Source organism: Entelurus aequoreus, linkage group LG13 (assembly GCF_033978785.1).
Source record: "Entelurus aequoreus isolate RoL-2023_Sb linkage group LG13, RoL_Eaeq_v1.1, whole genome shotgun sequence".
In the NCBI taxonomy this organism is placed as follows: Eukaryota; Metazoa; Chordata; class Actinopteri; order Syngnathiformes; family Syngnathidae; genus Entelurus; species Entelurus aequoreus.
The window spans coordinates 65355544-65380739 of NC_084743.1; the positions used below are offsets into that span (position 1 = coordinate 65355544).

Here is a 25196-nt window from a genome sequence, read left to right on the forward strand (position 1 = left end):
GGTAGAAAATGGATGGATGGATGGTACCAATTCTTGGTACTTGGGAATTAATACCGGTACTCAAAAGTTCAAATTTTCGGTACTTTTGTGTGTGTTAATAAATATTAATTGTTTTTGATGATAAAATACAAAAAAAGATTGCATTATTTTAAAATGATAAAGTTATATTTATATATATATATATATATATATATATATATATATATATATATATATATATATATATATATATATATATATATATATATATATATATATATATATATATATATATATATATGTATATGTATATATATATATATATATGTATATGTATATATATATATGCATATATATATATATATATATATATATATATGTATATGTATATATATATATGCATATATATATATATATCTGTATATATATATATATATATATATATATATATATATATATATATATATATATATATATATATATATATATATATATATATATATATATATATATATGTATGTATATATATATATATATATATATATATATATATATATATATATATATATATATATATAGATATATACATATATATATACATATATATATATATATATATATATATATATATATATATATATATATATATATATATATATATATCATCCATCCATTTTCTACCGCTTATTCCCTTCGGGGTTGCGGGGGGCGCTGGAGCCTATCTCAGCTACAATCGGGCGGAAGACGGGGTACACCCTGGACAAGTCGCCACCTCATCACAGTGCCAACACAGATAGACATATATATATATACACACACTACCGTTCAAAAGTTTGGGGTCACATTGAAATGTTCTTATTTTTGAAGGAAAAGCACTGTACTTTTCAATGAAGATAACTTTAAACTAGTCTTAACTTTAAAGAAATACACTCTATACATTGCTAATGTGGTAAATGACTATTCTAGCTGCAAATGTCTGGTTTTTGGTGCAATATCTACATAGGTGTATAGAGGCCCATTTCCAGCAACTATCACTCCAGTGTTCTAATGGTACAATGTGTTTGCTCATTGGCTCAGAAGGCTAATTGATGATTAGAAAACCCTTGTGCAATCATGTTCACACATCTGAAAACAGTTTAGCTCGTTACAGAAGCTACAAAACTGACCTTCCTTTGAGCAGATTGAGTTTCTGGAGCATCACATTTGTGGGGTCAATTAAACGCTCAAAATGGCCAGAAAAAGAGAACTTTCATCTGAAACTTGACAGTCTATTCTTGTTCTTAGAAATGAAGGCTATTCAACAAAATTGTTTGGGTGACCCCAAACTTTTGAACAGTAGTGTATATATATATATATATATATTAACATTAAATATCTGGTCTTTGCAGTCTATTCAATTGAATATAAGTTGAAAAGGATTTGCAAATCATTGTATTCTGTTTTTATTTATGAATTACACAACGTGCCAACTTTACTGGTTTTGGGTTTTGCAGTTTAAAAAATCTTGGTTAAAAGAGTTCAATGTGGTGTATAACTACTTTTTGAGCACGTTCAACCATATGGCGATACTGTAATAAGGATAACCGTGATTGGGGTACTCAACTCAATTTAATGATTACAAATCTGGGATAAAGAACTATCTAGTGGAATATTCTACATTTGATGAGCAGTTTGTCTCACTTAATATTGACAATTTTTTGCAGGAAAATGTACACAAAGTGAGTCTGTGAGCAACAGTCGAATCTGTTTTCATGGCAGGTTGGGTATCACTGGCCTGGCTGGGACCAGCAAGAATTCCTGATGTGGTAACCCGGGCAACGTGGGCGGGTTCCCGCAGCCAACACCAGCCGTTCGGTCACCAAAGTGCTTCTTCTTTGTGCTTTCCTTTTGGTGCCGCGTGGTTTTGTCTGGCAAGACATGAAGTCAGACTATAGAGGGAACGAGTGCAGGTTGTAGACAGTGACACAGATACATATACTTAGTTGCTGGGGCTCTGAGCAAACTAACTCATCATCACACGCAGAAGACTCGCTGGGTGGATGCTTTTAAGTACGACTGTGTGTGTGTGTGTGCACGCGTTTGTGTACGTGTGTGTGTGTGAGAGAGTTTTCCTTTCATAACACTTATGCACATCACAAGACTGCAAAGTATTATGTATTAAAGGCCTACTGAAATGAAATGTTCTTATTTAAACGGGGATAGCAGGTCCATTCTATGTGTCATACTTGATCATTTTGCGATATTGCCATATTTTTGCTGAAAGGATTTAGTAGAGAACATCGACGATAAAGTTCGCAACTTTTGGTCACTGATATAAAAAAGCCTTGCCTGTACCGGAAGTAGCGTGACGTCACAGGTTGTGGAGCTCCTCACATCTGCACATTGTTTACAATCATTCCCACCAGCAGCGAGAGCGATTTAGACCGAGAAAGCGACGATTACCCCATTAATTTGAGCGAGGATGAAAGATTTGTGGATGAGGAAAGTGAGAGTGAAGGATTAGAGTGCAGTGCAGGACGCCAGGATGTATCTTTTTTCGCTCTGACCGTAACTTAGGTACAAGGGCTCTTTGGATTCCACACTTTCTCCTTTTTCTATTGTGGATCACGGACTTGTATTTTAAACCACCTCGGATACTATATCCCCTTGAAAATGAGAGTCGAGAACGCGAAATGGACATTCACAGTGACTTTTATCTCCACGACAATACATCGGCGAAACACTTTATTTTCGGAGCTAACGTGATAGCATCGTGCTTAACTGCAGATAGAAACAGAAGAAATAAGCCCCTGACTGGAAGGATAGACCGAAGATCAACAATACTACTATTACTTCTACTATCAGGAGACACCGAACTAAACCCTGGACCTGTAACCACACGGTTAATGCTGTCCCGCCTGGCGAAGCCTAGCAATGCTGTTGCTAACGACGCCATTGAAGCTAACTTAGCTACGGGACCTCGACAGAGCTATGCTAAAAACATTAGCTCTCCACCTACGCCAGCCCTCATCTGCTCATCACCACCCGTGCTCACCTGCGTTCCAGCGATCGACGGCGCGACGAAGGACTTCACTACAATCATCGGTGCGGATGGCGGCCTGGAGACGGAGGAAGTCAACCCAGACACCGGTGAGGACAGCGGCGCGGCAGCGGATGGCGTTGTGTTGCTGTAGCCAGCCGCTAATACACCGATCCCACCTACAGCTTTCTTCTTTGCTGTCTTCATTGTTCATTAAACAAATTGCAAAAGATTCACCAACAAAGATGTCCAGAATACTGTGGAATTTTGCGATGAAAACAGACGACTTAAGCTGGCCACCGTGCTGTTTCAAAATGTCCGCTACAATCCGTGACGTCACGCGCAAACGTCATCATACCGAGACGTTTTCAGCCGGATATTTCCCGGGAAATTTAAAATTGCACTTTAGTAATCTAACCCGGCCGTATTGGCATGTGTTGCAATGTTAAGATTTCATCATTGATATATAAACTATCAGACTGCGTGGTCGGTAGTAGTGGCTTTCAGTAGGCCTTTAATATCTAGGGCTGTCAAACAATGCAAACATTTTAATCTCAATCAATCCCAGTTTGTCCGTAGTTAACTCGAAATTAATCGCAGATAGATCAACTTTTTTTTTTTAATCTTCAATATGGTTTAGGTATGATATTGATATCAGATATCGGCTGGGAAAATCCAAAGGTGCCATGTTTCGGTACATAAGTTGTGCGTGATGTCACCGCCGGTTGCGGACTCGGAACTTGGCGATCACTCCACCAGCGCTGAGAGCGGACTCCTCCAAAGTACCTCCTTAGTATTGTTGCAATTTTCAAAGCCAAGAAAGTAATCGACTCAAAAAACGCTTGAACGTATGTTAAGTAAGGCTACACTTTTCCAAAAATGCACTATCTTGATGCTAATATACATTGGCTGCACTTCCCTATTTATTAATGATTTGTAATATTTAGCCTGCTAAACAGCCCTTTGAGACACTTGTGATTTAGGGCTATATAAATAAACATTGATTGATTGATTGATAAACATTCTGTAATTGAGGACTATCAACCAGAACAGGTTATAAAAGGATATTCACTTTATTTCAGCCTGCCACAAAAAAATCATCCCTATATTCTCAATTTATGTACCAACATTTGGGTAGAAATATCACAGATTACATTACAAAACATCTTTGACCAAGCATGATCGTAATGTAAGACATATTTATTTTGTTAGTGTAGTTAGACCGATTGTAAAGCGTAGCGCTTTTATTTTAAACCCGGAAGTGTGTGATTGGTTTGTGAAGGTGTCTTGACATGGTTTGGTGACAAACCTGACTGTTTGCAATAAAAAGTAACTCTAGACTCAGTTCCTGTCAACCATCTTTCATTTCTGTTGAGCTTTTATACCATGTTACTAAAGCAGTCACAGTAACAATCTACATTTTATGTTGTCAATGCAACTTTACTGTAATCCAAACAAGGAAGTGAAGCTCCACCCACCTTTTTGAACGAAGCGCGTAGCAGGCATTTGCTTCCGGGAAGACGGTTCACGGCGGAAATTATTTTTTTCTTGTCGAGAGAACGACTCGCCATGGCTTTGGACCTGATATTTCTATAATGTACCCTTTTCTTTGTCCATTTCTGCTTACTATTTTCCCGCTTGTGGCTCATTAGTAACTAGTGAACACAGCCAAGTTTCCTCCGCTACGGAACAGCCTGAGGGCCAAAAAATATAGATAGATAGATAGATAGTACTTTATTGATTCCTTCAGGAGAATTCCCTCAGGAAAATTAGGACGCGTGTGTGTTAATTGCCCGTTTAAAAAACGTATAATAGTACCGTTAAAGGAACTTATAGTTAACGCAATATTATCACGGTAACTTTGACAGCTCTAAAAAATATAAATAGTCAATAAAAACAGTCACACAAACACTTTCATTGCATTCAAGAATATTGTTACCATATTGCGAAAATGTACACGATTTTAGTTATTCAGAAACAGACACATTTGGCAGTGTCCCGGAACAGAATTGCACAGAATTTTAAACAAATCTAGCAGAATTTAGGGGGAAAAAATGTCATCAGATTGCTAGGTTTTGGTCGTATTGTTCTGTACCGTCTGCCTAAAGCAGGGGTGTCCAAACTTTTTCCACTGAGGGCCGCACACGGAAAAATTAAAGCATGCTGGGGCCATTTTGATATTTTTCATTTTCAAACCATAACAAAATACATCGATTTTTTTTTTTTTAACAATTAGGGCTCTTGGGGCCCGTAAAGGGTCTCAGTCATTAAAATGTTAAAAACAAGTCACATTATTATTGCCTATTATTATATATGCCTTTTCTGTCAAAGACAACTTTGTTTTTTATAGTAAAACTGAAATATGCAGTATTTCCCCCAACGCCCAAAACATCCAGAAAGCAATGTTTGATGTGAAGTAATTGGAGCCCTGAAAAGATCAATAATGCATGACACCATTGATTTTATTTTCATTATTATTTTTGATTAATCACAGTGAAAAGATAAATAAAATCCCACTAAATATCTTTGGGATCCAAAAGGCACCCCACTCATAAAGTGATACATTTTTATTATTATTTGTTTTACTTTCAACACTTAAGTTACGAGATCAACTTCAGCTATATCTGTCGATTTTACGTTTAAACTATTATTTTGTTTGTTTTATGCTCTTTTGTCAAAGAAAACTTGGATGTTTTTATATGGCAACCACTCAATATATGCAATATTTTTCCACATAAAACATTTTAATGTGAAATATTTGAAGTAATTGGAGCCTTGAAGATGTCAATAATTCATTATTATTGATTTTTTGTCTTTTTTTTTTTTTTGAGCATTGGCAAAAAAAGGACAATAAAGATAGACAAAATTAAAAAAAAACAGCCTGCATGGCAGCTTTGTATCAACATTGCAACGTTTTCTAGTTAGATGTCACCTCATTCCACTTTTTTAATGTTTTTTTGATTTTTGCAACGGCATTTCCAGAATGTGTGGCGGGCCGCTAAACAATTAGCTGCGGGCCGCACTTTGGACACCCCTGGCCTAAAGGCAGCAGTTCAAAAAGTGTGTGACCAAGGTGTGATGTCCTTTATTATTTGTACTTTCTTATTAATGCAGCGCAGACTGTCATGTTCTTCAGGTGTCCTCTGGGCAGCTTTAATGACGCTCTGGAGCGCTTACCTCTGTGCTGCTGAGCAGCTTGAGCACACAGACAGTTGGTGTGGATGCTCTCAACAGAGCGGCGGTCCAAGGCCACCGGCAGTTTTTGAGGGATGTTATTTTGCCGCAGTATCCTCAAGAAGTAAAGTCTCTGCGGGGCTTTCACCACCAACTTTCTCCAGGAAACGGAATTCTGGCTCCATGCAGGCCCCGTTTATGTGTAGTTGTTGAATGTCCTGTTTGTGTTTTCTGAAGTCCTCAACTTATTCTTGGCTGTATCGAGGAGCAAGTTACTGTTATTCGCTCCACCTTGTCCCCTTAGGCGGACTCTTCCCCTCAGGAGACGAGTCCCACCACCGTGGTGTTGTTCAATTTGACGACGGAGTCGCTGTGATGGGCGGCGGCACAGTTGCGGGTGTACAGGGCACTCAGCACACAGCCCTGTGGGGAACTGGTACCCAGGCTTAGAGTTGATGAGGTGTGAGGGCCCATTCTGAGTGCGGTCTGTCAGAAACTCTTTGATCCCAAGTCCAACACTTTGGATACCAGTCTATGGGGGAGGATCGTGTTAAACGCAGAGCTCCAAGTGTGCCAGGGTGGTGTGGAGAGTTGTGGTGACGGCATCCTATGTGGACCTGTTTGCCCTGTATCCAAACTGACGAGGACATGAGATGATTTCTGACCAGTTCCTCAAAACACTGGCCGGTAGTCATTGAGTCCAGTGATCGGTGTGGTTTTGGGCACAATGACTGATTGATTGATTGATTGATTGATTGATTGATTGAAACTTTTATTAGTAGATTGCACAGTACAGTACATATTCCGTACAATTGACCACTAAATGGTAACACCCGAATAAGTTTTTCAACTTGTTTAAGTCGGGGTCAACGTTAATCAATTCATGGTAAATAGATGGACTTTAATAGAGTATTGGGACGAGGACTGGTTAAAAATCCCAGTAAAGATTTGCACAGTCCTTAAACACCATTTCGCAGATACCATATCAGTGTTGGCCTTAACGCACTTTTTGTGTAGGTGGCCTAGTGATTAGTGCCTGATCTACTAAGATCCAAAAAGATTTGACGCTCTGCAGGGAGGCGGTGGACCATTCATACATCTGGAATGATCCAAACACAAGAAAATGCATGTCGTAAAACGTATTTTTGATACATGTGCCAAATACATACCGTAATTTCCGGACTATAAGCCGCTACTTTTTCCCCTCGTTCTGGTCCCTGCGGCTTATACAAGGGTGCGGCTTATTTACGGCCTGTTCTTCTCCGACACCGACGAAGAGGATTTCGGTGGTTTTAGTACGCAGGAGGAAGACGATGACACAATGATTAAAGACTGACTTTTCATATACCGGTAGGCTGGTTATTTTGATAACGTACAGGCGAGCACTTTGTATTACTTTGCACCGTTGTATTATTTGTACTCTGCACGAATGCTGTTCGCCATGTCAAAGATGTGAAAGTTTGATTGAATGATTGAAAGATTTATTGTTAATAAATGGGACGCTTTGCGTTCCCAAACAGTCATCTCTGTCCCGACAATCCCCTCCGTGGTAGCAGGAACCCCTATATACTACGGTAATTACACATCAAAACCCTGCGGCTTATAGTCGGGTGCGGCTTATACATGGAACAATCTGTATTTTCCCCTAAATTTAGCTGGTGCGGCTTATGGTCAGGTGCGGCTTATAGTCCGGAAATTACGGTAAGTACTTTTTGAGCACATTATGTACACATTATTTGTACACATTTACATTATTTGTACACATTATTTGAGCACATAGGGGCGAAGTGGCGAAGTTGGTAGAGTGGCTGTGCCAGCAATCGGAGGGATGCTGGTTACTAGGGTTCAATCCCCACCTTCTACCATCCTAGTCACGTCCGTTGTGTCCTTGGGCAAGACACTTCACCCTTGCTCCTGATGGCTGCTGGTTAGCGCCTTGCATGGCAGCTCCCGCCATCAGTGTGTGAATGTGTGTGTGAATGGGTGAATGTGGAAATACTGTCAAAGCGCTTTGAGTACCTTGAAGGTAGAAAAGCGCTATACAAGTATAACCCATTTATCATTTACTGAAATGAAATGTTGTTATTTAAACGGGGGTAGCAGGTCCATTCTATGTGTCATACTTGATCATTTTGCGATATTGCCATATTTTTGCTGAAAGGATTTAGTAGAGAACATCGACGATAAAGTTCGCAACTTTTGGTCGCTGATAAAAAAGCCTTGCCTGTACCGGAAGTAGCAGACGATGTGCGCGTGACGTCACCGGTTGTGGAGCTCCTCACATCTGCACATTGTTTACAACCATGGCCACCAGCAGCGAGAGCGATTCGGACCGAGAAAGCGACGATTTCCCCATTAATTTGAGCGAGGATGAAAGATTTGTGGATGAGGAAAGTGAGAGTGAAGGACTAGAGGGCAGTGGAAGCGATTCAGATAGGGAAGATGCTGTGAGAGGCGGGTGGGACCTGATATTCAGCTGGGAATGACTAAAACAGTAAATAAACACAAGACATATATATACTCTATTAGCCACAACACAACCAGGCTTATATTTAATATGCCACAAATGAATCCCGCATAACAAACACCTCCCCCTCCCGTCCATATAACCCGCCAATACAAATCAAACACCCGCACAACACACTCAATCCCACAGCCCAAAGTACCGTTCACCTCCCCAAAGTTCATACAGCACATATTTTTCTCCAAAGTCCCCAAAGTTACGTACGTGACATGCACATAGCGGCACGCACGTACGGGCAAGCGATCAAATGTTTGGAAGCCGCAGCTGCGTACTCACGGTACCGCGTCTGCGTATTCAACTCAAAGTCTTCCTGGTAAGAGTCTCTGTTGTCCCAGTTCTCCACAGGCCAATGGTAAAGCTTGACTGTCATCTTTCGGGAATGTAAACAATGAAACATCGGCTGTGTTTGTGTTGCTGCAGCCGGCCAAAATACACCGCTTCCCACCTACAGCTTTCTTCTTTGCTGTCTCCATTGTTCATTGAACAAATTGCAAAAGATTCACCAACACAGATGTCCAGAATACTGTGGAATTTTGCGATGAAAACAGACGACTTAATAGCTGGCCACAATGCTGTCCCAAAATGTCCTCTACAATCCGTGACGTCACGCGCAAGCGTCATCATACCGAGACGTTTTCAGCAGGATATTTCGCGCGAAATTTAAAATTGCACTTTAGTAATCTAACCCGGCCGTATTGGCATGTGTTGCAATGTTAAGATTTCATCATTGATATATAAACTATCAGACTGTGTGGTCGGTAGTAGTGGCTTTCAGTAGGCCTTTAAACACCATTTCGCAGATAACATATCAGTGTTGGCGTTAATGCACTTTTTGTGTAGGTGGCCTAGTGATTAGTGCCTGATCTACTAAGATCCAAAAAGATTTGACGCTCTGCAGGGAGGCGGTGGACCATTCATACACTACCGTTCAAAAGTTTGGGGTCACCCAAACAATTTTGTGGAATAGCCTTCATTTCTAAGAACAAGAATAGACTGTCGAGTTTCAGATGAAAGTTCTCTTTTTCTGGCCATTTTGAGCGTTTAATTGACCCCACAAATGTGATGCTCCAGAAACTCAATCTGCTCAAAGGAAGGTCAGTTTTGTAGCTGCTGTAACGAGCTAAACTGTTTTCAGATGTGTGAACATGATTGCACAAGGGTTTTCTAATCATCAATTAGCCTTCTGAGCCAATGAGCAAACACATTGTACCATTAGAACACTGGAGTGATAGTTTCTGGAAATGGGCCTCTATACACCTATGTAGATATTGCACCAAAAACCAGACATTTGCAGCTAGAATAGTCATTTACCACATTAACAATGTATAGAGTGTATTTCTTTAAAGTTAAGACTAGTTTAAAGTTATCTTCATTGAAAAGTACAGTGCTTTTCCTTCAAAAATAAGGACATTTCAATGTGACCCCAAACTTTTGAACGGTAGTGTACATCTGGAATGATCCAAACACAAGAAAATGCATGTCGTAAAACGTATTTTTGATACATGTGCCAAATACATAAGTACTTTTTGAGCACATTCAACAATTCCGTAATAATAATGATAACTGATAGTTTTGGTGACAATGACCGTGATAAAACATTTTCATATCAAAACAGAAATGTTGTTTATTTGCCACAATGGAGGGTTATTCATTTTAGGGAGCGCCTTCACATTATGTTTGGACAAAGCCAAGGGACCAAACAAAAACAAAGTATCAGCCAGAGGGGATCGTTTTTTGGGATCGGCATCACATACTTTTTCACAGAAATCTGTCGATACTGATCAGTGGCTAATCAATCCGAGTGTCCCTAATTATTGTGTATTTCATGACTGTGCACTTGCAGCTAATGATTGGGGTTTTTTTTTGTTTTTTTTCCTCTCTCTGCCAGGACGCTGTTGTGGCACCACTACCTTATCTGCAAATCGCTTTGTCTCCATGGTTACGGGCCTCAGGCAGCCCCAGAAAAACATGGGTCCAAGCTGATCCTCATACCTGATCCTGGACACCAGGGATGAAGATTCGAATTCAAACAATTCATTGTGCCTAAAATAGCGGCTTGAGGAAAAAACCACAACAGATAGTTTGTGGATCCTCCTGGGGTCATGCTGGAATTGTGCAACGGTCCCTTGACACTTGGAGGTACAGTAAAAGACAGTATGTTGGAATTTACTCAGATTTGAGATCCGAGTTATGCTGGCGATATCCTCGTTCTACACATCTGAGTGTGGCCCTAACCGCCCCAAACGGGTCTGAAAGGCACCGTCACCAAGGACCAGGATGCACCAGCTCTTTAGTCAGGTGCTGGGCCAGAGGGATTTGTCACGAGCCGGAGACCTGTTCTCTCTGGACGATGCGGCCATCGAGGACTGCCTGTCGCACGCGCTGGATCAGATCAAGTCTATCTCCTGCTCACCGGTCAGTAGACAAATCAGCTTTATAAGTCTCATTTTTACACCAGTAGACCAATACCAGCAGACACAAGACATTAAAACAACGTTGAGAACTTGTTGAATTTCCGGACTATAAGCCGCACCTGACTATAAGCCGCACCAGCTAAATTTAGGGGAAAATACAGATTGCTCCATATATAAGCCGCACCCGACTATAAGCCGCAGGGTTTTGATGTGTAATTACCGTAGTATATAGGGGTTCCTGCTACCACGGAGGGGATTGTCGGGACAGAGATGACTGTTTGGGAACGCAAAGCGTCCCATTTATTAACAATAAATCTTTCAATCATTCAATCAAACTTTCACATCTTTGACATGGCGAACAGCATTCGTGCAGAGTACAAATAATACAACGGTGCAAAGTAATACAAAGTGCTCGCCTGTACGTTATCAAAATAACCAGCCTACCGGTATATGAAAAGTCAGTCTTTAATCATTGTGTCATCGTCTTCCTCCTGTGTACTAAAACCACCGAAATCCTCTTCGTCGGTGTCGGAGAAGAACAGGCCGTATATAAGCCGCACCCTTGTATAAGCCGCAGGGACCAGAACGAGGGGAAAAAGTAGCGGCTTATAGTCCGGAAATTGCGGTAGGTCCTGACTAGTCTTATCCCAATACCAATATTTTGGTACCGGTACCAAAATGTATTTCGATACTTTTCGGGTTTTTTCGATACCTTTTCTAAATAAAGGGGACCACAAAACATTGCCTTATTGGCTTTATTTTAACAAAAAATCTTACGGTACATTGAACATATGTTTCTTATTGCAAGTTTGTCCTTAAATAAAATAGTGAACTTACAAGACAACTTGTCTTTTAGTAGTAAGTAAGCAAACAAAGGCTCCTAATTTAGTTTGCTGACATATGCAGTAACATATTGTGTCATTCCCCATTCTATTATTTAGTCAAAATTATTAAGGACAAGTGGTAGAAAACTTTGGCTTTGCGTAGTAGAGTTTTAACTTGCACTTACAGATGTAGCGAGGAACTGTAGTTACTGACAGTGGTTTTCTGAAGTGTTCCTGAGCCCATGTGGTGATATCCTTTGCACGCTGATGTCGCTTTTTGATGCAGTACCACCTGAGGGATCGAAGGTCACAGCCTTGCTGCTTACATGCAGGGATTTCTCCAGATTCTCTGAACCTTTTGATGATATTACGAACCGTAGATGGTGAAATCCCTAAATTCCTTGCAATAGCTCGTTGAGAAATGATGTTCTTAAACAATTTGCTCACGCATTTGTTTACAAAGTGGTGACCCTCGCCCCATCCTTGTTTGGGAATGACTGAGCATTTCATGGAAGCTGCTTTTGTACGCAATCATGGCACCCACTTGTTCCCAATTAGCCAGTTCAACTGTGAGATGTTCTAAATAAGTGTTTGATGAGCATTCCTCAACTTTTTCAGTCTTGTTTGCCACTTGTGCCAGCTTTTTTGAAACATGTTGCAGGCATCAAATTCCAAATGAGCTATTATTTGCAAAAAATAACAAAGTTTACCAGTTCGAACGTTAAGTATCCTATCTTTGCAGTCTATTCAATTGAATATAGGTTGAAAATTATTTACAAATCATCCATCCATCCATCCATCTTCTTCCGCTTATCCGAGGTCGGGTCGCGGGGGCAGCAGCCTAAGCAGGGAAGCCCAGACTTCCCTCTCCCCAGCCACTTCGTCTAGCTCTTCCCGGGGGATCCCGAGGCGTTCCCAGGCCAGCCGGGAGACATAGTCTTCCCAACGTGTCCTGGGTCTTCCCCGTGGCCTCCTACCGGTCGGACGTGCCCTAAACACCTCCCTAGGGAGGCGTTCGGGTGGCATCCTGACCAGATGCCCGAACCACCTCATCTGGCTCCTCTCGATGTGGAGGAGCAGCGGCTTTACTTTGAGCTCCTCCCGGATGACAGAGCTTCTCACCCTATCTCTAAGGGAGAGACCCGCCACCCGGCGGAGGAAACTCATTTCGGCCGCTTGTACCCGTGATCTTGTCCTTTCGGTCATAACCCAAAGCTCATGACCATAGGTGAGGATGGGAACGTAGATCGACCGGTAAATTGAGAGCTTTGCCTTGCGGCTCAGCTCCTTCTTCACCACAATGGACCGATACAGCGCCCGCATTACTGAAGACGCCGCACCGATCCGCCTGTCGATCTCACGATCCACTCTTCCCTCACTCGTGAACAAGACTCCGAGGTACTTGAACTCCTCCACTTGGGGCAAGATCTCCTCCCCAACCCGGAGATGGCACTCCACCCTTTTCCGGGCGAGAACCATGGACTCGGACTTGGAGGTGCTGATTCTCATCCCAGTCGCTTCACACTCAGCTGCGAACCGATCCAGTGAGAGCTGAAGATCCTGGCCAGATGAAGCCATCAGGACCACATCATCTGCAAAAAGCAGAGACCTAATCCCGCAGCCACCAAACCGGATCCCCTCAACACCTTGACTGCGCCTAGAAATTCTGTCCATAAAAGTTATGAACAGAATCGGTGACAAAGGGCAGCCTTGGCGGAGTCCAACCCTCACTGGAAACGGGTCCGACTTACTGCCGGCAATGCGGACCAAGCTCTGACACTGATCGTACAGGGAGCGGACCGCCACAATCAGACAGTCCGATACCCCATACTCTCTGAGAACTCCCCACAGGACTTCCCGAGGGACACGGTCGAATGCCTTTTCCAAGTCCACAAAACACATGTAGACTGGTTGGGCAAACTCCCATGCACCCTCAAGGACCCTGCCGAGAGTATAGAGCTGGTCCACAGTTCCACGACCAGGACGAAAACCACACTGTTCCTCCTGAATCTGAGGTTCGACTATCCGGCGTAGCCTCCTTTACAAATCATTGTATTGTTTTTATTTACGATTTACCCAACATGCCAACTTCACTGGTTTTGGGTTTTGTAATTAAATAATCGATATTTAGATGTTTGTCGGATTCAACCACGTCCCAATCGTGATGCATCTACAAATCGATCGGTGCTTCGACGCTGTAAATAATGATTTGTGTGTGTGTGTTTGATTCTCGTCTGAATGTTCAGGACTATTTGACCAACGACAACGACCAGGCGGTGGTGGAGATTTGCATAACGCGCATCACCACGGCCATCAGGGGGACGGACTCCATCGGGCGGCACAGCACGGCCCTGGTGGGGCTGTGGGAGTCGTGTCTGGAACACAACCTCGCGCCTCACGGTGACAACACCGAGGACACGCCGCACGCCAAGATAGCCTCGGACATTACCAGCTGCATCCTGCAGGTACACACACACACACAGTAAATCACACAGTTGTAAAGTCATGCACCTGCAAAAATATGTTGAGGTCGATTTTGAGCTGACTAGTAAGAAATGATGCTTTCATCAGGAAGTTATTCCACTTTTTTTGCTAGGATCGGAAATAAACTTTATGCAAATCATCCCTGGGGTTATAGACTTAATCTTTGCCTAGTGGAATTTTATGTGCCTAATAAAAAAAAATAATGGGGGTAGTGTGGCTAGATATAAACAGTGCCATCTTGTGGTGACTTTTTGTAAGCGCTGACTTTAAAACTTCAGTGTTTTTGTTTCCTTTTTTTAAATAACAATAACGCAGCAGGTCAGACAGACACTAAGCTACTGATTAAACAAACACTCTGTATTAAATATAGATTAGCCGATGGAAAGTAAACAGAACTACATGATGTCAATTAAATGGAAGCATTCTCCTCTGTTCTTCCTCCAATCATGCCAGAGGGAGCAGGAATGTGCTTAACACCCCTGTAATGAGGCTGCTTCTTCTACACGCGCACACACACACACACACACACACACACACACTCTTGTATTTCTTACCTTCTTGAGACCTCCGAAAAATGCCTACCTCTTTAGGACCACCCTTTCTAGATATATAAAGATTTGTATTTACAACATTAATAATATATACATACTATGCAAATATATATTTTGTTATGAAAAATGAGTTGGAATTTCACAAGAAAAATGTCACAATTTCACGAGAAAAACTTAGAATTTTGGCAGTATTATAATAAAAGTCGTCATTTTACTCAACGCAAGTCAAAATTTTAAAAGAAAAACTGAACATTTGTGCAATATTATGATCAAAGTTGGAATTTTACTCAATAACAGTCGCAATTTTACAAGAAAAGCTTAACATTTTGGCAATTTTATGAAAAGAGTCGCAATTTTACTCGACAAAAGTCACAATTTTATAAGAAAACTTTAAAATGTTGGCAATATTATAATAATAATCAGAATTTTTCTTGGCAAAATTATGACAAAGGTCATAATTTTACTCAAAAAACGTCACTATTTTACAACAACAACAAAAAATTGGCAATATTGTGATAAAGGTCATCATTTTATATGACAAATGTCACTGTGGAAGTCTTTGTGGTGTGGGTTCCCCCGGGACCGACCGAATGCCTGTGAGCCCAAGTCCAGGATTCGATAATTCTTTTTATTTTATTTTCTATTGGGTCTCGCTCGCGGCCTCCTGCTCGCTCGTCTGTCCGCTCCGCTCTCCCCCCTCATGGCCTCAGATGCTGCTAATAAAGGAGACGGGTGATTAAATAACCAGCCTCAGCTGGACAATCCACTCACCTGTCAGCTGCTTTGAAGCCGGTCCATGCACACGCCCTTCCCGCAGGAGGTGCGCCGACCACGCCCCCCTCCACAGTCACCATTTTGCATTAAAAAGTAATAATTTTACATAAAAAACTAATAATTTTACGAGAAAATATTGCAATATTACAGAAACAGAAAGAATATGAGAAATTGTTCCCAATTTTATAGAAAAAAGTGGACACACTGTGAGAAAAAGACTGCTTTTAGTTATTTTTATTTTTTTTGTAATTGGTTTTTAATCTTCGTTATTTACTTCAAGTTATTACAGTATGTCTCTATATACATATTTATTTGTATATTTTTTCATAAATTTTGGCCAAAGGGGGCGCATTTCAATTTCTTACACACACTTTTTATTATATATGTTGACCAGAGGGGGAGCACTTAAAATTTTTACACACACTTGTTATTTCATATGTTGACCAGAGGGGGAGCACTTTCAAAACCGGCAGACAGTCAATTTGAAAAATCCCTCCTTTTTGGGACCACCCTCATTTTGATAGATCTCACCACCAGGGGTGCAAACGAGCTCTCTATGTTTTGTTTTGTGTAATGTGCTTAAGGCAGATGACAAACGAGTCACGGACCACAGATGGCCCCTTAGCCGCACTTTGGGCAACCCAGCTGTAGAAGCTAACTGTTAATGGCCACTCTAGTCTTAGTACCGTAGTGTGTTTGTTCATCCTATGGTCACATGTGGGACGCGGGTTGTCTTACGTCAGCACCGGAAGCAGTGTTTCCCATAAACTGCCAAGATACCTGTGGCGGTGGAGGCGTGGCTATGGGCGTGGTCACCATGACATCATCGAGTAATTTGCATAATTTACTACAATGATATGATTTTCTCTAAAAAGGCTCAAAAAATGTATACTTACTAATTAATAATAACAGTTTTGTTTTAAACGTCCATCCATCCATCCATTTTACAATATAATTACAAAACTTTATGTACATATTTATATACAGATTTAAACAATATGTTATTCACTGAAATATATTTATTAATTGTGGTTCTTACAAAAAATATATTTTATAAAATATAAAAGCTAAAATGTCTCTTAAAGCTCTGCCCCTTTAATTAGTGCATACTAAATATTTTAACTTTAGCCTACTACTACAACCATATTATTTACCAGCAACATAAAGTGAAACAGAGGCAGAGGTGTCCTGCCATAGTCAGTAACAAATAAACAGAAAACAGTAGTGGTCAAATACAAATAAGGCAACAAGAGAAGTATCCTACACTTCTCTTTTGTAAAGTAAATCTGAACAGCCTATATGGGCATCTACATCAACTATATGATTTGCCTGAGAAGCTGGACAGGACAAAAAAATAAAAAATACATTTTAATTTTTTTTAATTTGTGGCGGACGTAAATCTTTCGTGGCGGGCCGCCACAAATAAATGAATGTGTGGGAAACACTGCCGGAAGTCTTAAAATCAGCTGTTCACCTGGCGGGTTTTTTCGGGGATGAATAGGGAAGTCCTTCTTTAGCTGCCATCTTGTTTTGATTGATTGAAACTTTTATTAGTAGATTGCAAAGTACAGTACATATTCCGTACAATTGACCACTAAATGGTAACACCCGAATAAGTTTTTCAACTTGTTTAATTCGGGGTCCACGTTAAATCAATTCATGGTACAAATATATACTATCAGCATTATACAGTCATTACACAAGTTAATCATCAGAGTATATACATTGAATTATTTACATTATTTACAATCCGGGGGGTGGGATGTGGAGGTGGTTAGGTTTGGTTGATATCAGCACTTCAGTCATCAACAATTATATCATCTGAGAAATGGACATTGAAACAGTGTAGGTCTGACTTGGTAGGATATGTACAGCGAGCAGTGAACATAGTGAGCTCAGAAAGCATAAGAACAAGTATATACATTTGATCATTTACATTTGATTATTTACAATCCGGGGAGGGTGTTAGTCTAGGGTTGTAGTTGCCTGGACGTGTTCTTTTAGTGCGGTTTTGAAGGAGGATTTCATCATATATTGCTGCCTTTGCACCTGTCTATGTTTACTTTTGTATGCACATTAAATCAACAAAAAAAAATCTTGACTTTGGAGCAATGTTCACGGACTCTAGTATTTGGCTAGAGTTTTCCGTATTGGGACCATGATTTCGGTCCTAACTTGTTCGCCGGAGATGTCTCAAGAAGAGTTGAAATACAAGAGCACACACACACACACACACACACACACACACACACACACACACACACACACACACACACACACACACACACACACACACACACACACACACACACACACACACACACACACACACACACACACACACACACACACACACAAAGTGAGCATAAAAGCTTTGACAGCAGAGCCAGACAGCACGGGGTCTTTTCTTCTTTCATTTTCTTTCCCCTCCAACCATCTGTCTCGTCTCTTCTTTTTTTTTTGTCCTCGTCGTCTCACTTTGCCTCCACGGTTGAATTCAAAGATGTCGGAACGGCCATCTTGCCCTTCCGCTGTCGCCCCCACTGAGAGGCACGCACACAGGCCTGCAGGTTCCACAGAGTGCACGTGTAGGTTCCACACATCCATCCATCCATCCATTTTCTACCGCTTATCCACACATATCAAGTATAAATAACATGCGGTGTTGTTAATATTCATGCAATAAAATTCACAATAATTAATAATAATAAATTAATTAATTTCATAAACCTCCATGTGGTGATTTGGAGTTAAATGTCAACTCATTTGCTGATTATCATAATCATTCTCATAGGACTCTACCACTGTAAGGCTCGTTTGCAGCACCATCTTGTGGCCATCAGCGGTATGAGCGAAAAGTGGCGCAATATGAGCGTCAACCAATCAGGGTTTTTAAGCTGCGATTCCGATACCGATCATCCACGAGTGACCAATACCGATACCGATACCGATCACATGTTTTAACTGGACTTTTTTTCATTCATTTAAAGTGAGCGCTATTGACAGTTGAACAATATCAACACAATATTTATACTATTTTGTATTTTCTTTTGTTGCATACAGTCGATAGTACACAATAACAAAAACAAAAAAATGCGCTCAAAGTCCTCCTGTGTCCCCGACTTTGTAAACGTTACCCAAAACTACAGCAAAAAATGGTTTTGGAAAAAAAAAAAAAAAATTGATCTCATCACTCCAGTGTCGACACCACCGATGTATGGATTGGTCCGCCCTCGTCCTCGTCCTCCAGTGATAATTGTACTTAAGATACTCAGAAATGCAGTTTATTTGCCATAATGGAGGTGACTATTATTAACTTATGGGAGCGTCTCCACACTGTGTATGGAGACACATAATTAGCTGCTAGCTGTTTAAATACAGTGTCAGCCAGAGGTCATTAAAAAGTATTAATTGCCAATAGCAATCACATATTTTTTCACAAAAAACTGCTAATACTGATTGGTGGCTGATTCATCATTAGTGATCTAATTTTAACTGTAATTAATGTGTATTTGAATATACCAGAATACGTATCCCATTCCAGCATCTTGTTGAATTTAGTCCTCCCAGGAAAAGCACAATGACTATCTGTCTCTCCAGTGGAGGGCGCTGTTACATGTCAAATCTTCTTTCTCGTGCTGTTTATCTGATATGGGAAACGATCTTTAATCCATCCATGCTCTTTTTATCAATGGTTGTATTCATTCATATATCCATATGTGTGCGTGTGTGTGTGTGTGTGTGTGTGTGTGTGTGTGTGTGTGTGTGTGTGTGTGTGTGTGTGTGTGTGTGTGTGTGTGTGTGTGTGTGTGTGTGTGTGTGTGTCTATATATATATATATATATATATATATATATATATATATATATATATATATATATATATATATATATATATATATATATATATATATATATATACATGTATATGTATATATATACATGTATATGTATACATAAATTTATACATATATATGTATACATGTATGTATATATATACACACACACACATATATGTATATATACATATATATGTATATGTGCATATACTGTATGTATGTATATATACATATATATGTATATATATACATATATATGTATTTATATACATATATGTATATATACATATATATGTATATGTGTATATATATACATACATATGTATTTATATACATATATGTATATATACATATATATGTATATGTGTATATATATACATATATATGTATGTACATATATATACACACATATATACATGTATATATATATATATGTGTGTATGTGTGTGTGTATGTGTGTATATATGTGTATATATATGTGTGTATATTTATGTATATATATATATGTGTGTGTCTGTATGTATATACGTGTATTATATGTGTGTGTGTATATATATATATATATATATATATATATATATATATATATATATACATATATATATATATATATATATATATATATATATTATATATATGTGTATATATAATATATGTATATATATATACATATATATATGTATGTATATTTATATATATTTATATGTATATATATATGTACATATATGTGTATATGTATATATATATATATATATATATATATATATATATATGTGTATATATTAACATATATATATATATATATATATATATATATATATATATATATATATATATATATATATATATATATATATATATATATATATATATATATATATATATATATATATCTCAATTGGATTATCCAAAAAAAAAATAATCAAGAATTAAAACTATCTGCATGTCTGTCAACATTTCAACCTTTTTGTCAATATTGTACACCTGTTTGCTCTTTTATTCCACTTTTCATGATTTAAAAAAAAAATAATAGTAATTTTAGAATGTGCCATGGACAGTAAAACATGTTTGCTGCAAATCAGATGCCCAATTGTATCTATTAAGATCATATAATCCATATGTTGTTCAAGCACCCATGAAGTTAGCATGTTTTTGTCAAGTTCTTGGTCAGCTTCTTACGTCCTCCTCTCTCATTCCCACAGAATTACACCTGTCCGTCAGTGATGGTGCTGGCCGTCCCGGTGGCGGTGCGCTTTCTGCATGGAGGCAACCGAGAGCTGAGCAGGAACATGTCCAGTTATCTCTCCCTGGCTGCGATAGCTGAGATCGATCTGCTGGCTGAGCACACTGAGGCCATAACACGCAGTGTGCTTGCAGGTAAGACATTACCAGCTTTTTATTTGAAGTATGTAAAAACCGTCATTAGGTTTGGGATGTCTTAAAGATGGGATTAACATATCTACTACATATTTTGACAAACCTCCCCAAATAGGTTGGTTGTGTTTGGGAAAAAAAGCCAACAAATGTAATATAAAGTGGCTAGAATCTGAACTATACAAAGCATTTCAATGGTTTTAATCTGTGCTTTTGCATGATATACTAGTTACTATGGTAATCTAATTAGTTACTATGGTAATCTAAGTCACAGCAGCTCAGATGAGGCACCAAGCAGTGTGGGTGGGGAGCGTTTCCACAGAGTGTTTCCAGAGCCTGAAATGCAGGTGTCAGGGACAGACGTGGAAGGAGATTTTTACATCAAAGTTCTGCAAGAAAAGTTATATTATATGAGATTGTAGGTGGTTTTTTTTACCCTTCGCATTCATATTTTGCCGTGTTTGTTGCATTTTTGTTGCGTTTCGCTTGATTGTAAAATATGTCGATCGAGAGGGGGTGTGACGTTCATATGTTGTCAATATTCAGTGTTTTATCGTTCATAGTTAATATTGTAAATCCAACATTCTTTATTTTCATGTACATTTTGGGTATCTCATTCAATAAAAAAAAGTCTACAATTCCATTCCGTCTGTCATCACGTTTTAGCATTCAATCAGACATTATTATGAGGTTTTGTATTCGTGTTCCTAAAAATGTATGTACCGGCCCCCAGACACGTTTTTTTCTCTAAAATTGGCCCCGAGTCAAAATAATTGCCCAGGTCTGCTATACAGTATTGCCATCCAATGTCTTGGAAGTGCAACTGCATTGCAATTGCGACACAAATGGTAAAGGAAAACTAGATAGACAGTTATATTCAGTTATTTTTTAAATGTTACATTAAAAAAACATTTTATTGTCAAAAAAATTTACATTTATTTACTCACACACAAAAGTACCAAAAATTGCTACCGTTGAGTACCGGTATCGAATTGGTAGTGTAACGGTTCCTAATGTGAACGGAACACTATCCCTAGTTGTCACATTGGTTGTCACATATATTGTCAGGTTCAAACACTGATGACATCTATTAAACAAGACAAGAAGCAAAGAATCAAACAGAGACAGAATTCAATTTGGTTCAATTGAGGAGAGACGCCGGGACACTGTACTCTTGGACAGTCTCCAGCATGCTCTGTCGAAAGATTGTACGCGTCCTCCTTTATTTGACTTTCCCTGACCACATGACCACAGCTGCTTCCAAAAGGGAAGTGGGTCGTAAACAGCGTTGCCTTTGGTTACAGAACAGTTACAAAGAAAAGGTCATAAAACAGTTCAAAGAAGAGGTTTGTAAAACAGTTCAAAGAGAGGTTCGTAAAACAGTTCAAAAAGTGGTCGCCTGGAGGGGAGTCCGGTCCTGCTTCCTCTTCGCTTTTGTAGTCCTTGGGTCAAATAATATCTTTCTGTTTGATTACAATACATGAAAGAAACAGAACACCTTCATTTTGCTTCCCCCCCTACACAGTGGAGTTTTACGAGCCTTACTCTTGGTAGGTTCCAAAGACAGCTTTTGCTTCTCACCAGGCACTCAATGTAACACAAAGTTTTTGTGATAACTTAGAAACAATTATTCTAACATATATTCATACAAATCACATATACAGTAGTCTGGCCTAAATATGTGTTTCCAGTTCATTTTGTATGTATTTGTCAACCTGTCAATGCGACTTTCTAATTTTATTCTGCCTTATGTGCCTTTTAGAAATATAATACTGTTGTCAGACTATGTAGACCAGGGCTATTCAACTACATAATGAATAGGGCCGCAGTTTCAAGAGCCCAAGGTCTCAGGGGCCCAACTTCAAAATTTGGATGTTTCTTTAGAAAGAGCCTCCGCGGGTTACCTTTCTTTGAGACTGCGTTTAATTATTTACAAAGTAAACACATCAACTTTCACACTGCAATGTAAATGAATTCATTTTTCTGCCCCAACGTGTGCAGCTAGACAGATCAATCAATCAATCAAAGTTTATTTATATAGCCCTTCATCACAAGTGTCTCAAAGGGCTGCACAAGCCACAACGACATCCTCGGCTCAGATCCCACAGAGTGAAAAAACACAAGCTCCAGTTTTTGTTGAGGATTGATGTTCCTTCTTTTGAATTATTTTCCTTCCTTAGTTTTATTTCTTTATATATCTTCCTTTATTTACCCTACCGTTCAAAAGTTTGGGGTCACATTGAAATGTCCTTATTTTTGAAGGAAAAGCACTGTACTTTTCAATGAAGATAACTTTAAACTAGTCTTAACTTTAAAGAAATACACTCTATACATTGCTAATGTGGTACATGACTATTCTAGCTGCAAATGTCTGGTTTTTGGTGCAATATCTACATAGGTGTATAGAGGCCCATTTCTAGCAACTATCACTCCAGTGTTCTAATGGTACAATGTGTTTGCTCATTGGCTCAGAAGGCTAATTGATGATTAGAAAACCCTTGTGCAATCATGTTCACACATCTGAAAACAGTTTAGCTCGTTACAGAAGCTACAAAACTGACCTTCTTTTGAGCAGATTGAGTTTCTGGAGCATCACATTTGTGGGGTCAATTAAACGCTCAAAATGGCCAGAAAAAGAGAACTTTCATCTGAAACTCGACAGTCTATTCTTGTTCTTAGAAATGAAGGCTATTCCAGAAAATGGTTTGGGTGACCCCAAACTTTTGAACGGTAGTGTAGGTTTGTAAGAGTGAAATTATAAACATTACAAAAGTATAACGTCCATTGTATATTTTACATGAATAATGTCCATTGTGTATGTTACATAAATAAAATAGAAGGTTTATTGTTAATACACAGCAAACATTGCACACATGTGGTTTAACACAAATAAACCTAGAGTGTTTGCTGGTCAAATTTTAGCGCTACATGTATTCAACCAGTTCTGATCGCGAGAGTTAAACAGCCAAAAACATCACGACCATGAATACAAAAGACATCACAAAGTCAGCAATTTCCATACATTCATACTTTGTTGTCCAGTCGCTGTCAAAAGTCTGATTTTTGAGATTTATTTAGATTTTTTTTAGGGTCGACACTCACCCACTACTCACCCTCTGCTGCTTCATTGTAACACATATGCTTTGCTGTTGCCCCCTGCTGGGTGGCGGCAGTACTGCATACATGAGCAACCCTGTTTTGAATGGTTTCATCGAGCCTATTTGGGTGTTGTTCGGCGGGCAAAATTAAAAGCTTTGGTGGGCAAGATGAAACTTGAATTGGGCTGAAGTAAACTTTGACTAAGACTCGTCCCTCCAGGATTTCGTGATGTCACTATCGCACCAATTCACACAAATTCAACCAAACTCAAAATCTATCTTTAGACTCAGCAGGAATAGCAACTTGTACTCTTCCCCAACCCGAAGATGGCAATCCACCCTTTTCCGGCCTAGTTGACATGTATTTATATATTTATTCAATCAATAAGACAATTATAAATACATTTTAATGGGCAATGCTGACCTAGCAAGTTTTTCATGTTAGTGATGTTTAAGTCTGATGACAATCTCCCATCGTCTCTCATTTACCAACAAAAATGACCGCTTTCAACAGTTCACAAGTGCTCTTAAATGTGTTGGAACATAAATGAATGTTAAAGATGGACAAGTGTAAAACATACACGGAGAATGTCTGCAACTTGTAGATGACAGAGGTCAATAAGGAAGCCTTTGGTGGTGTTTCTTTCTGTAATTATAATTAAATAATATCATATTTTCCGGACCATAGGGCGCACTGGATTATAAGGAGCACTGCCGATGAGCGGGTCTAGTCATGGCTATTTCCATACAAAAGGCGCACCGGATTATAAGGCGTATTAAAGGAGTCATATTATTATTATTTTTAAAACACTTCCTTGTGGTCTTACATAACATGTAATGATGGTTCTTTGGTCAAAATTTTGCTGTCAGGTTCAAACACTGATGACATCTATTGAACAGACGAGAAGCAAGGAATCATGCAGAGACAGAGTTAAATTTTGCTCAATTGAGGAGAGACTTTATTTGGGCTGTACTCTAGTTACAGATCCAAACTACGCTCTAAAGTCCAGCCCACGTGCTTCCTCTATTTATTTGGGAGGTCCGTGGTTACATCACTGAAGCTGTCGCTGAGGGAAGGGGGTAATCTCGACAGCCCCAGTTAGACACAATATATGACTATTAATGAAATGCAAATGTGTTGAT

General features: G+C 39.2%; 1 protein-coding gene across 2 annotated transcripts in view; it reads left to right on the top strand.

The window, feature by feature from the left end:
• Nucleotides 1-25196, top strand: part of veph1 (ventricular zone expressed PH domain-containing 1) — a 251566-nt gene that overhangs the window by 20207 nt on the left and 206163 nt on the right. Inside the window, exons 2-5 of one of the 2 annotated variants that reach the window (XM_062068176.1) lie at nucleotides 10585-10835; nucleotides 10953-11111; nucleotides 14181-14399; nucleotides 20784-20958. In XM_062068176.1, coding sequence (XP_061924160.1) covers nucleotides 10974-11111; nucleotides 14181-14399; nucleotides 20784-20958 — 532 coding nt within the window. In that variant the 5' untranslated portion in view covers nucleotides 10585-10835; nucleotides 10953-10973. Of the gene's footprint in view, nucleotides 1-10584; nucleotides 11112-14180; nucleotides 14400-20783; nucleotides 20959-25196 lie in introns of both variants that reach the window. The other variant, XM_062068178.1, reaches the window with a different exon arrangement.